General features: G+C 33.3%; 1 protein-coding gene across 10 annotated transcripts in view; it reads left to right on the top strand.

Annotated features, from left to right (window-relative positions):
- AKT3 (AKT serine/threonine kinase 3) overlaps positions 1-14672 on the top strand; it is a 210645-nt gene that overhangs the window by 149228 nt on the left and 46745 nt on the right. For all 10 annotated transcript variants that reach the window (XM_064477233.1, XM_064477232.1, XM_064477235.1 and 7 more), the window contains 2 exons: positions 592-657; positions 2015-2083. In XM_064477233.1, coding sequence (XP_064333303.1) covers positions 592-657; positions 2015-2083 — 135 coding nt within the window. The remainder of the gene's footprint in view (positions 1-591; positions 658-2014; positions 2084-14672) is intronic.

The following is a 14672-nucleotide window of genomic DNA, read 5'->3' as shown; positions in this document are numbered from 1 at the left end:
AAAAAGCCACAAGCAAAAAGTTACAATTTTTTTTACTCTTTTTCTATTCCTAAAATGTGTAATTTAGAATTAAATCTTACATGTGTACTGTGTTCCCCTTTTCTATAACTGATTTTTCTTTTGAATAGGAGACTTACAAATTCCATGATCTTTACTGAAATATATCCTTTATATCTCACTTAATAAAATGTGTTACAAACATGAAAATGTTAATTACTCCAAACCTAGCTGTTAGCTGATAAGGCATTCTCTTCACGGAGAAAGGCTTTCTATTTCATTTTCTGTGTCCCTGCTAATTTTTTGGTGATTATTACATCATTATTGCATATTGATATATTTTGGTTAAGTATGACTGAGTTTATATGGGTTTATAAGCTAAAGCCATCCGATTTAAATTGTTAACTTGATCATTTTTTTTCTTTTTGGGTGGAGGAGAAGCTTAGCAATATAGGGAGCATGCTATTGTCATTATGTTTTAAAAAATCTTTTTCTTTCTCTGTGTTTAATCTCTTCTAGTCTTAGAGAAATAGTGACTTTTTATATTATTAGCACTTAGAACGTATATTGAAGATTTGCCTTTTTCTTTTGTAGGATGAAGTGGCACACACTTTAACTGAAAGCAGAGTATTAAAGAACACTAGACATCCCTTTTTAACAGTAAGTTACTAGAGGACAGATGTTACAATCATAACATTTTAAATTTAGGGGAGTTTTATTATGGAAACTAAACTAGGAAAAAACAGCATTTTAAATAACATTCATTTAGGTATGCCATTTTCTTTGTGGATAATTCAGATTTTTTTGGAAATTATTAGACTGTATGGATGAAGTTTACAATATGCATGCATTTGTAATGCTCATTATAAATGAGTGTTTGAGACTCCTTTTTTCTTCCCATGACTTCAGCTGCTTCAAAAAAAAAAAAAAAAAGAGCAAATAAATCACTCATGGCGTTGAAGACCACTGAGGAAATGGTAGACTTAAAAAAGATTCTTCGTATTAAATATAAGTTTTATGTTATTTTTGTTTATTGGCTTCTGATAAATATTAAATGATGAGAACATTTTCTTCAGTGATATAAAGAAACTTTACCTAATTTTTTTTATAGAAATGGAGACTTCTTTTAGATATAAGTACTTTAAGAAATAAAGGAATATAGAATGCATTAAATTTATATTTCAAGATAGCATTTAAGTTAAAGATAGGCTAAGTCATGGTGTGTTTTCTTCACTAGGCATAGTATATATAAACTGTGACTTAAATGTATATAACTTAGTTTTTGAAACCAACTGACTTTTTTTAGTCCTGTTCATGGATTGCTTGTAATAGAGGCGTAATTTGCAAAGTTTTTGTATGTTTATAGTTCCAGCAAAGTGTATTAAGATTAAAAATAACAGCTAGACTTTCAAAAGGAAGAAACTTCTAAAGATTTAGAATTATTGAGTAGGACTTTCCAGAAGTATCACTAGATACCTAGGCTTACTTTGTTATATTGTTGTGTATTTATTGTTCAGTGTAATAAGATAGCTGTGAAGTTTTAATAGTTTTATAACCTATAAAATTACCTGAAGCAGCTCTTTTGGATTATGTCATGTTATACAACCTGTATGCAAAAAGTGATGTTGAAACTATGCTAGAAACCCAAATATAACTACTATAACTGTATTCCTAAGACTTCCCCCGAAATAAGTTGTAGGCCTTAAGTTTTAGGGTCTCATGGATAAGAACTTTGGGGACCAATACAATTTCAAATAGATGACACGGTAGATTGAGAAGTGCTCATCACAATTACTGTTTATTTTTACTAAAGATCTTAGTTTTAATTTCTCCTCAAATAATACTCATTGCTAATATTCAAAATTTGTTTTGAGTTTCTTATACACTCTTATTAAGTACTCTTAAAGAAATAGACTCTTAAGGAAAAATAACAATTCATTTTATCAATCATGCTTACTGTTTCTAACTGTTCTAGAATATAGGATTTTAACATTTTTTTTTTCTTTTTCATTTCAAGTCCTTGAAATACTCCTTCCAGACAAAAGACCGTTTGTGTTTTGTGATGGAATATGTTAATGGCGGAGAGGTGAGTCAAGAAGTAAACCCAGCACTTGCATTTGCATGGTAGTATTGTCATTATTTTTAAAATTATTTAAAATATTGGTTATAATAAAATAGTTCTCTACTTCTTGATAGAGATTTTTATAGCTCTTTCTACTCCTAAATGGGAGCTGAATAATTTTCTAATTAAATATAATGATCTTTTATTTTAATAACTACTTTTATATGTAAGAAAATATAATCATATTCTTTTTTTTAACACCTTTATAGTGGTATGATTCCTATTCAGTAAACTACACATATTGCAGATGTACAATTTGATGAATTTTAATAAATGTATACACCAATAAAACTACCACAATCAAGGTTGCTAACATTTTCATCACTTCTCAAGAGGTGCAAATTTCAAATTCCCAATTTATCCTTTCCCACTCCCTTTACCCCCTGATAACCATAAGTTTGTTCTCTATGTCTGTGAGTCTGTTTCTGTTTTATAGATAAGTTCATTTGTGTCTTTTTTTTTTTTTAGATTCCACATACAAGTGGTATCACATGGCATTATTCTTTCTCTTTCTGACTTCACTCAGAATGACAGTCTCCAGGTCCATTCATGTTGCTGCAAATGGCATTATTTTATTCTTTTTTATGACTGAGCAGTATTCCATTGTATATAAATGTACCACATCGTCTTTATCCAGTAATCTATTGATGGATATTTGGGCTGCTTCCAAGTCTTGGCTATTATAAATAGTGCTCCTGTGAACATTGGAGTGCATGTGTGTTTTTCAACTATATTTTCCTCTGGATATATGCCCAGGAGTGGGATTGCTGGATCCTGGACTTTTGTTAGTTGGGAGCTTTTTAGTTAGTGATTCAATTTCAGGAGTGGTAATTGGTCTATTCATATTTTCTATTTCTTCCTTATTCAGTCTTGGAAAATTGTACCTTTCTAAGAAATTGTCCATTTCTTCTAGGTTGTCCATTTTGTTGGCGTATAGTTGCTCATAGTAGCCTCTTACGATCCCTTGTATTTCTGTGGTGTAGGCTGTGACTTCTTTTTCATTTCTGATTTTACTAATTTGGGCCTGTTCCCTTTTTTTCTTGATGAGTCTGACTAAAGGTTTATTAATTTTGTTTACCTTTTCAAAGAACCAGCTTTTAGTTTCATTGATTTTTTTTTTTTAGTCTTTATTTCATTTATTTCTGCTGATTTTTATGATTTCTTCCTAACTTTGGGTTTTGTTCATTCTTATTTAGCTGCTTTAAATGTAAGGTTAGGTTGTTTATTTGAGATTTTTCTTGTTTCCTGAAGTAAGCTTGTATCACTATAAACTTGCCTCTTAGAATTGCTTTTGCTGTGTCCCAGAGGTTTTGCGTTGTAGTGTTTTTGTTTTCCTTTTTCTCAAAGTATTTTTTGATTTCCTTTTTGATTTCTTCAGTGATCCACTGGTTGTTTAGTAGCTTATTATTTGGTCTCCACATGTTTGCAGTTTTTGTGTTTTTTTCCTGTAGTTGATTTCTAACCTCATAGCATTGTGGTTGGAAAAGATGCTTGGTATGATTTCAGTTTTCTTAAATTTACTGAAGCTTGTTTGGGGGGTCAACATGTGATCGATTTTGGAGAATATTCTGTGTGTGTGTACTTGAGAAGAATGTATATTCTTTTGCTTTTGGATGAAATTCTCTGTAGATATCAGTTAAGTCCATCTGGTCTAATATGTCATTTAGGGCCTATATTTCCTTATTGATTTTCTATCTGGATGATCTGTCTATGGATGTAAGTAGGGTGTTAAGGTTCCCCACTATTGCGTTATTGTCGATTTCTCCTTTTATAAAGTCTGTTAACAATTGCCTTATATATTGAGGTGCTCCTATGTTGAGTTGCATATATATTTACAATTGTTACATCTTCTTCTTGGATTGATCCCTTGAGCATTATGTAGTGTCCTTTGTCTCTTGTAACAGTCTTTATTTTAAAATCTATTTTGTCTGATACTAGTATTGCTACTCCAGCTTTCTTTTGATATCCATTTGTATGGAGTATTTTTTTCCATCCCCTCCTTTTCAGCCTATATGTCTCTCTAGCTCTGATGTGGGTCTCTTGTAGACTGCATATATATGGATCTTATTTTTGTATCCATTCAGCCAGTCTGTGTCTTTTGGTTGTTGTGTTTAATCCATTTACAGTTAAGGTAATTATCAGTATGTATGTTCTTACTGCCATTTTGTTAATTGTTTTTGATTTGTTTTGTGGATCTTTTTTTTTCCTTTTCTTTTTGTTCTCTTTTCTTGTGGTTTGATGACTAGAGAAGTTCTTTTAACATTTGTTGTAAAGCTGATTTGGTGGTGCTGAATTCTTTTAGCTTTTTTTAATCTATGAACCTTTTGATTTCTCCATCAAATCTGAATGAAAGCCTCTCTGGATAGAGTATTCCTGGTTGTAAGTGTTTCCCTTCCATCACTTTAAATGTATTGTGCCACTCCCTTCTGGCGTGTAAAGTTTCTGTGGAAAAATCAGCTGATAACCTTATGGAAGTTCTCTTGTATGTTATTTGTTGTTTTTCTCTTGCTGATTTTAATATTTTCTCCTTATCCTTAATTTTTGTCAGTTTGATTACTGTGTGCCTTACTGTGTTCCTTTTTGGGTTAATCCTGTGTGGAACTCTCTGTGCTTCTTGGACTTGGGTGATTGTTTCCTTACTCTTAGGGAATTTTTCCACTATTATCTCTTCGAATATTTCCTCAGGTCCTTTTTCTCTCTCTTCTCTTTCTGGGGCCCCTATAATATGAATATTAGTGTGCTTCATGTTTTCCCAGAGTTCTCTTAAACTATCATCATTTCTTTTCATTCTTTCTTCCTTTTTCTGTTCTGTGGTATTGATTTCCACTGACCTGTCTTTTAGCTCATTGATCCATTCTTCTGCCTCATTTAGTCTGTTCTTGATTCCTTCTAGTATATTATTCATTTCAATGATTTTATTCTTCAACTCTGTTTGGGTATTCTTTGTATTTCCTGACTCTGTGCTGAAAAACTTCTCCTGAATACTCTGAACATCTTTGCTGTCATTACTCCAAACTCTTTCTCGCATACATTGCCTATCTCCTCATAACATTTCTTCTTCGGGATTTATCTTGTGCCTTGGTCTGGAAGACATTCCTTTGACACCTCATGTTCTCTGTCTTTCTATTTGTATTTTTAGGTAGGTAGTTATGTTTCTTGACCTTGGAGAGGTGGCCCTCTGAGGGAGATGTCCTGTGTGTCCCAGCAGTACTCTCTTCTCTCATGACCCAAGGGCCAGGATCCAGCCAGTCCCACTGTAGAATCTGGCCTGTGTTTGCAGATCCCTTCCACAAGCTTTGGGATTGTTGTTTTCTTATTTCTGGTATCTGTCCCCTGGTGAGTGAGGCTGGACCATAAGTTTATGCAGGTTTCCTGGCAGGAGGAGTCAGTGTCTGCTCACTGCTGGGTGGAGCTTGATCCTGGCCCTCTGGTACATAGGACTGTGCTTAAAAAATGTATCTTTTTTCCTATATTTTTTACATGTAAAAAATTTTTTACCACAGGTGTAATTTTTTAAATCATGTTACTTAATTTTGGAAACCAGAAATGTAGGATTTATGATGCTTTACATGGTTCTTCCTCAAGTTTCACTGACAGTTGTAAAAAATTATTTTACCCATTTAAAACTCAGTTTTACAATGGCCATGCTGAAGAAAAACTGTGTTGGGCCTAGCCATAGTGAGACAGTATGTTGGTTTCCAGTCTAGTCCCTTCATGAGGAATTTGCAAAGGTGATTTTGAGTATATTTGATAATTTATATATTAACTTTAGAACCCACTCCATTGTGGTCCATTTGCTTATTAAATACCTAATGAGCAACTACTATGGATTGGACCTCAGGGGATGTAGAAATAAGGAAATATGGTACTTTCCTTTAGGAGATGAGTGTCTAATTGGAGAAATAGACAAGAAAGTATGCATATACTTTATAGTATCATTATTGCTGTGAAAACACTGATTGCTATGAGATGCAGAGAATGGGTACTTGAATCAATCCAGAAGGAAAAGAGGAGGAAAGGGAGAGAATGCCAGGGTAGGAAACCTTAAAAGTAGTTGCTAAGCTAAGTCTTAAGTGTAACTGTAAGTTAGAACAGTAAGGATGAGAGAGAGGACATTCTGACACAGAGGAAATAGAATATTCAGAATGTGAAGGAGCATACAAGTTCTCTCCCACCTCCCTAGAGGTAGCATAGTATGGATAAAGCATAGAGTCTTGCAGAGAAAAGTCAAAAGAGTCTGACCAGGTAGTCAGGATCATGTTAGGACAGATTTTTCTCTTCCAAGTGTGTAGATTTTATCCTAAAGGCAGTGAAGCATCATAGAAGGATTTCTATGTGAAATGTTTTAGAAAGAAGACTTCGTAGCAGTATGAAACTTGGATTGAAAGAGATAAAATTGGAAGCAGGAAAATTACTTGGAAGCTACTGCAGTTGGAAGGTTTTGGTAATCTGATCATAAAAATGATAAGGTTGTTAATTGAAGCAGTATTAGTGAGAAGGAATCAAATTCTAAATGATGTTTAGGTACTAGAATTTCCAGGATTTAATAACTCAGTGGAAGGAGATGGAAACCATACACTTTCCAATTTGCTGCTTGGGGAATTGTGTGGATACTGGACTGTTTATAAAGGCAGGAAACACAATAGAAGGTTTGAGTTCTGGTGGTGATCATCCTGTGTGTGAGGTGCCTTGTGGGGGCATGAAGGAGACAGGGGAGTCAGGTCAGAGGTGCTTTATTGGCAATGCTAAAACCAAGGAAGTGAAGTGTGAGATACTGTAGTTAGAAAATAAGTGGCCAAGAATGGTGCCTGAAGATACCAACATCATACATGTTGGTGATGAAAGAAGCCTAAGGAGGATCCTGGGTAGAAGGAGCCAAGTAAAAGAAACCTTAGAGGTTAAGGAGAGTATATTAAGTAAGAGTATAGTAAAGATATACAACTGAAAGATAGCAACTGAATTCATTGGATTTGACATCTGCTGGTTCCTAAGCAGAGTACCATGGATTCTTCTTTTTTTCCCCCCGTTGGTGTATTGTGTGCATCTTGGCTGTAGTACAGGATGTACAGGGGTTGGTTTGGAGCTCAGTAGAACAGGTTGTGAAAGTGAATTCAGTGCAACCTTTGGTGGACGGAAAATCAGCATCTGGAGAACTAATAAAAAGCAGTCTAATAACGTGACAAATCACGCTGCTGCTGACACAACCAAGTCACTTTCTTTTTTTATCTTGGGTATTGTCAAATTTATATGAGAAGCAGAAAAATATTGTGCAGTAAGAGTAAACTGAAAACTAGGGTGTTGTTTGGTTTAGAATGTCTCTACTTAGGACTTTCCCCCAAAATCTTACTCATAGTCTTATTTCTTTCAGGCCTATAAACTGGACCTCTGTGAATCTCTTTCGAGGCTGAAATCTCCTGGAGGTTGAGATTCACTAGTGGGGAAAGTAAAACCATTATGTAGAAATGGTTCTCATCTAATAAATTTTTCACATTCTTCTGTATTCTTAATGTGGATGAATGAACCTAACAAATGAACAGAACAGTTTCAGTTATTTACTATTCTCCTCCATATTTAGCTCATTGTACATGCTATAGTCAGTTTTTTGATAAAATTCACTTTATTTTTTGCATATGATTTCCAGTTTCATGCCATTCTTGAGATCCTCTCATACTTATTTCAGATTCTCATTATCTGGCTGGCATTTTGTCTTCAGTGAACCAAAATCATCTCATTTTAAATTCACACAAGACAGAAGTACAGGCAGTCAGTATTCTAGTTCTACTTACTAATTTATGGAGGTGTGATTTGGGTGATTTTAAAATTTGAAGTATCATTTCATACTCATAGTGATGGTTTTTAAATTTTTACTAAATTTGTAGATATATAAATATCTTTGTTGTTGTCAGGAATTTGACAAGCCAATTTCTTTACTAACTGTTGTAATTATTAATATATTTTTTGGTTCTATCAGAATTCTATTGCTTTCACCCAAAGCTTTTTCAAAAATTCTCAAGCCAAGAAGGATGCATTACAATACTCACATTAGCTAGCATGTAAAATTCAAGGCAAAATAAATTTGGGGATATTTTTAGTATATACCTTTATAATATTTCAAGCTTAGTTTCCCAAAATTCATTAAGCCAGTATATCACTGCATCTAAAGTAATAATGCAAAGACTTGACTAGCCTTAACATCTGAGATGCTTACTTTTATATCTACAGTGTCGGATGAGGTGACTAGAACTGCAGGAGGTGACCAGGATTTTATCTGTTTTCATGATTCTTCTCCATGTGGTTATGGCATAGGGTGGCAGTTTCAGAGTAGTTAAACTTCTTACACAAAGGTTGCCTTACCCCAGAGTGAGCATTTCAAGAGAGTGAAAACAAAGTACAATATATGTATGATTGGAGACCTTGAAGGAAAGAAAAAAAAGATAATGGAACAAAACAACATTTAAATATTAAAAACTGTGTTCCCCACAGTGTATACTCATTTGTGTTCTACATCTTTCACTTAACATGATACTTTTAAAATTCATCAGTATTATTGCATATATCAGTAGTTTATTTCTTTTTATGGCTTTATTTCATTATATGGATAATGTATTTATATACATACATGTGTTTATATAATCACTAGTACATAGACATTTGGTTTTCTTGCAGTTTGAGGTTATTGTAAAAAAATTCTTGTGAATTTTCCAGTACAAATCTTTGTGTGGATGTGTAGTTTCAGTCATCTTTGGTAAATATCTAGGAATACAGTTTCTGTGTCATTTGGTATGTTCAGCTTCCTAAGAAACTGCCAAATTGTACCATTTTGCATTTCTTGGATGTTACTTAATATCATCACCACACTTGGCATGGTTAGTCTTACTTACTTTTACCCATTCTAGTGGTATGTAGTGGTATCTTACAGGTTTAATTTGAATTTCCTGAATGAATAATGATATTGAACATCTTTTCTTGTGCTGATTTGCCATGTTGTGTCTTCTTTATTGAAGTATCTGTTAAAATCTTTGGTCCATTTTTGATTGAGTTGTTTGTTTTCTTAATATTGAGTAGTCAGACTTTTTTATACATTCTCGGTATAATTACTTTATCATATATATGTTATAAATATATGATATATATATCTATTTTCTCCCAGTTTGTGGTCCCTTTTCCTTTTTTAGTAGGGAACTTTTTTCCCTCTGTATATTTTTGTTTAAATTTGTTTTTTAAAACTCATCTTGTTCATATATAATCTACACTTTTTCCCATATGGATATTGGTTATTCCAGTATCTTTTTTGTTGAAAAAGCTATTATTTGCCCCATTGACTGACCTTGACACCTTTGTCAAAAATCAATTTGTCATATGTTTGTAGCCTTTGCTCTAACACTAATATTGCTGCACTATAGAGGCAGTATCCTCAAGGACTCTACTGGGTGCCACATTTCTTAGGAAGTTTTTCCATTTTTCCTCATAAGAACAAAAAGTATTTTTGGCTCTGTGAGCCTGTAAGTGGTCCTTTTCCTGGCCTCAGAATTTTCCTCACATACGTAAGTGCTGATTAGTAAAACATAAGTCAGACTCAGGAAGTCCATTGCAGATCGCTGGAGATCTCTCTATGGTTCTCTGACTCATGTATCATGACTACTTTGGTCTCTCTAGTCACTGAACTCTTTATCCTTAACTCAGGGATCCCTCCAGTTTCTGATTTGGTTTTCCCTCCCTTTGTTATGTTCTGTACGGTCTCCAGGCAACAAGCTGAAACAACCATTATTATCATATTGTTTCCCTTTTCTTTGGGATCACTATACCTTGAAGGCTAATGTTTAATGTATGAAAATATTTGTTTTATTTATTTTATATGGTTTTCTAGTTGTTGAAGAAGGGAGTGTAAATCTGGTATGTGTTACTCAACCATGCTGAAAGCAAAGTCTCTAACGATAATAGTTTATGAATATTTCCACTGGATGCAAAATTTTAGGATGCATTTTTTTTTCTTTTGAGAACTGGACATATTGTTCCATTGTCCTTTGCTTACATATTCTCTGAGGAGAAGTCTGGGGAAATTCTCTTATTTGTTCTTCTGTATGTAATGTTTTTCCCTTCAGAAATTTTTTTAAAGATTTTCTGTTTATCATTGGTTTTTAAGTAATTTTAGTGTGATCTGGCTGGTATGTTCTGAGTATTAATGCATATTTGTGAGTTTTAATCTTACTTGGTTTCATTGAAATACTCTGTCCATTTATTATTTTTGTCCTAGTTTGGAAAAATTCAGGCATTAGTTTGTAGTTTTCCTCCCCTTTAAGGATTTGCTGTTATATATGTTAGACTCCTTGATGCTCTCCTACAGGTTGCTGGGGTGCCTTTTTTTTTTTTTTTAGGTACAGTTTATATAGTTTTCTTCTATAATTTCATGTACTTACAGTGTCTAATCTAGTGTTAATGCCATCTAGTGCATTTTTTAATCAGATATGGCATGTTTTATTTTTGAAAGTGCCATTATTTCTTTCTCATTGCCTCTTTATGTTCATGTACTACTCTAAAGTCACTGTCTATTAATTCAATCATCTTTTTTTTTCTTAAGGTCTGTGTCTAATGACTGATTTTTCTGTTGTTGATAGGTCATATCTTCCTGCATCTTCTCATGCATAGTAATTGTTGATTGGATACTCGATAGTTTGAATTTTACATGAGTGTCTGGATTTTGTTTTCTTCCTTCAAAGAGTGTTACATCTTGTTCTGGAAGGCAGTTATTTGCATATATGATATTTTCCACTCTTGTTTGTTAGCTTTGTTAATGTACGTTTGTCTTTACTCTGACTTCTTTGAAATATCCACAGAATGCCTGGGTGTTCAGTAATGACACTGTTCTGACTGATTAGAAATTGAATTTCTGTCAGCTCTGTGGGGAATTATTTAGCACACAGATCCCCATTCCTTTTCTGCTTATTCTTTTAGAGTTTGACCTTACACATGCATTGCTTGGTCTCAGCAGCAGACTACTGTGTAGATTATATAGCTTCTTCCTCACTGGTGTTCTGTTCTACAAATGCCAACAACTTCACCTTCCTCAAAATCTGATACTTATCTCTAACAGCAAGGCTTGTATGTTATGCTCAGAACTTCCTTTCCTATATAACATTCTAGAAAATGTCCCCAGACAGAAGACAGGTGATTTTAGGGTTCATTTCATTTGCTTCTGTTTTCACAGGGATCATAGTTCTGCACTGCCTGTTGCCCACTATCTAAAAAGAGTTCTGTGGTAAATTTTCCCCAGTTTTCATTTTTTTGTTTTATATATTTCTGTTCAATTGTTTAGGACAAGAGAAGTCTAGTCCCATGAATTTTTTATTCCTGTTTTCTAGTGTTTAAAGTTAGTTTCATATTTTATATTTAACTATCAGTTGCATCTGAAATTTATTTTGTTATAGTGTTGGATAGAAATCTAATTTTTAAAATTTTCAACATGGTTGGAAAGCTGTTTTCACATTTTTGTCGAATATACTCCTGCAAGAATATCCTTATGTAGAAGACTTCTACATTGTCTTTTTTTAAAAAGAAATTTCTAGAAGAACTATTGTATTTTAAAATTATATTGATACATATTGTGAATTGCCCTGCAAAGAGTTTCTGTTTACTTACCAGCCACCAGTGTATGAAATACTTATCTCACCACACTTTCACTAATAGTGCTATTTCTTGAAGTGTTAAATTGTCTCATTTATGTTTTTATCTCTACTGCACTGATTATTATAAGGTGGCATATTTTCATTTCCTGTAATAATTTGTATTCCTCTTATGTTGTCTATGTCCTTTCCCCTTTTTCCCCTTGTATTTTTGTCTTTTTTTCCATATGATTTCTTTATATATTAAGCTTATGAACTTAGTCATATTTGTCATAACTATTCAATTTTATTTATATTTTTGCTATTTCATGTAGTTAATTCTACCAGTTTCTCCTTTTATGATTACATTTTTTTCTTCTACAAAATCTTTTTTCATCCTGAGATCAGATAACTTTTGATCCATATTCTCTAGTTTTTAAAATTACATCAGAGATGAATTTTGTTAGGATGTGAGATGAAAATCAAATTTTACTTTACTCTAGAATTAAGCAATTATTGTTGTACCATTTATTAATGTCATTTTTCCCATATACTTATCAACTGTACCATATTTTAAATTTTTATAAAATAATCTGTTTCTGGATGCCTGATTTCATTCATCTTTCATATAATTTTTGTGCCTAGTCCATGTGAATTGTAGCTTTGTAGTATCTCTCAATTTTTTTCAGGCAGAAGTTTTCTTGAAAGCATTAATATGTTAGAGCAAAAATCTTCTGCTTCAGTAATACCTTGGCTTCACTTTTTCAGAAGGAGTCATGTACCATTTCTACCTTTACATTCTCTTAGTGCACCTAAGTATGACATTTCTTCCCTGAAAAGTAACAAGTACCCTAATCCCTATGCCTGGTAAACACTAACTTCTCGAAACTTTCTTTCCCTTTATTCTTATGGTATGTTCGTGTTTCCTTTTGTACTTCTTATAGGACTCTATTTCAACATCCTATCTTATACGTAGTGATACGCTAAGATTCTGACCTTAACTCTGTTTTCAGTTTCTACTAAATTTCTGGGCTAACATTGCTTCCTTGGTGTTAACAATACTTTTTATATAAATGACTTCCATATCTACCCTTGGGTCCCATAGTTCTAAAGTTGTGCTATCAAGTTCTCATTTAAATATCAGCAGGTCAAAATAAAATCCATTGCTTCTCTGTTACCAACCCATTCATTTCCTTTACACTGCTGGCAGCAACATCTACTGAGCCATCCATAGAGAAACTTCAACAGCGTTGCCCAAAGGTACAAGCTAGTTCTCTCAGGAATATTGACTCTCGAAATGTATATTAGTACCACTCTAGGTGAATTCCCTCAGAAGCTCTTACCCATCTCAATTGTAACTTCTGATATTACCAAACATGCTTACTTCTTTAAGTGTGCTCTCTATTTTATAACTGCGTATTTTTAGTGGAATTGTTTATGTATCTGGTTGTTCTAACCAACCAGTGGTATTCTTACAGATTTGTACCATTTACTCTTGTGTCTGCAGCTTTTTCATAGCAGTTGTACTAAATCAGCGTTCAATAACTTTTCTTGCACTTTATGAATTATTTACCTGACTACTATAGTCTTCGATTTTTTAATTGATTTTCTAATTGCTGCTAGAGTTGTTTTTTTAATTAAACTAATTTTTAACCCAAATGTCTTTGACACTCCTTATTTACAGAATTAATCTCTAAACCATATCATGGCAGTCGAGGTCCTAAACAATCTAGCCTCATCTTTTTCTTTAAATTTTTTCCTTAAGTGCTGTCACTGTCCTTAGTGTGTATTGTTCTTAGGCTACATGCGTTCCCTGCATGTTGTTTCCTTCCTGTTACTTTTTTTTTTTCCCTTTAGAATTAATTCCTTCTACAAACATTTGTTAATTACCTACTCTCTGCAGGTACTGTACTAGGCTGTGTTTGAAATATTAAGATGGATAAAACTTGCATAGCACTCTTTTGTAGGCTTCTCTTATATTCTCCATTTGTGAAAAATCCCAACTTTCAAAACCAAAGTGAAATAGTAATTTATCTGTGAAGTCTCCTCAGATCATCCCAGTAAAGATTAATCATCCTTTGCCTCCAAAGCACTTCTTTTAAAATTAAAGTATAGTCAGTTGACGATGTTGTGTTATTTTCTGGTGTACAGCATAGTGATTCAGTATTACATGTGTGAATTCCTTTTCATGTTCTTTTTCATTATAAGCTATTATAAGGTATTGAATATAGTTCCCTGTGCTATACAGTAGGACCTTGCTGTTTATCTATCTTATATATATAATAGTTAGTATCTGCAAATCCCAAAGCACTTTTAATATCAGAATTACAACATTTATCACAGATCTCTTGTTTCTTTGTCTATGCATGTATCTCCTTTATTGGGTTGAATTTCTTAAGGTCAGGGATTATGTCTTACCATCGTATGCCCTCTTTTTCTTGTCCCACTGCACAATACAGTGACTTTAAAATAATTGATGCTTACTAAATGGGAAGTTGGTTCAAAGCCAAGGTAGAGACTGAAAAGGACTATTCAGAGAGTTAAGTAGAAGATCAGGAGAGTTGTAGTACCAAAGCCAAGCAATAAGGACAGGGTAATAGCTTCTAAGCTCTAGAACAAGAGGTTCTTGGTTATGTTAAAAAGAATAAGTCCCATAAAGTAGCAAGGGCAGACATCAGAGGACATCAGATTGAGAAATAAATAGAGTCCTTCTCCTGAAGTTTTTTTTTTTTTTTTCTAGCTGATGTTTTTATAGAAAGTGGCTGGGAGACAAATTGAAGATTAACTGTCTAAATAAAAATCTAGAAGCCTTCATGTATTGTGTTGATTTAGGAAGATCTGTATCTTCTGTAAAATAGATGAGTAGGTTCTAGGCTTGACATTTTAAGAAAATTTAGAAATCTAACTATTTTCATCCCATTAGAAGACTGCCATAAATCTGGATAGAGGTCACA

Source organism: Camelus dromedarius, chromosome 21 (genome assembly GCF_036321535.1).
Source record: "Camelus dromedarius isolate mCamDro1 chromosome 21, mCamDro1.pat, whole genome shotgun sequence".
Lineage (NCBI taxonomy): Eukaryota > Metazoa > Chordata > Mammalia > Artiodactyla > Camelidae > Camelus > Camelus dromedarius.
The sequence above is the reverse complement of the archived record's forward strand: the minus strand, read 5'-3'. Positions and strand labels throughout refer to the sequence as shown.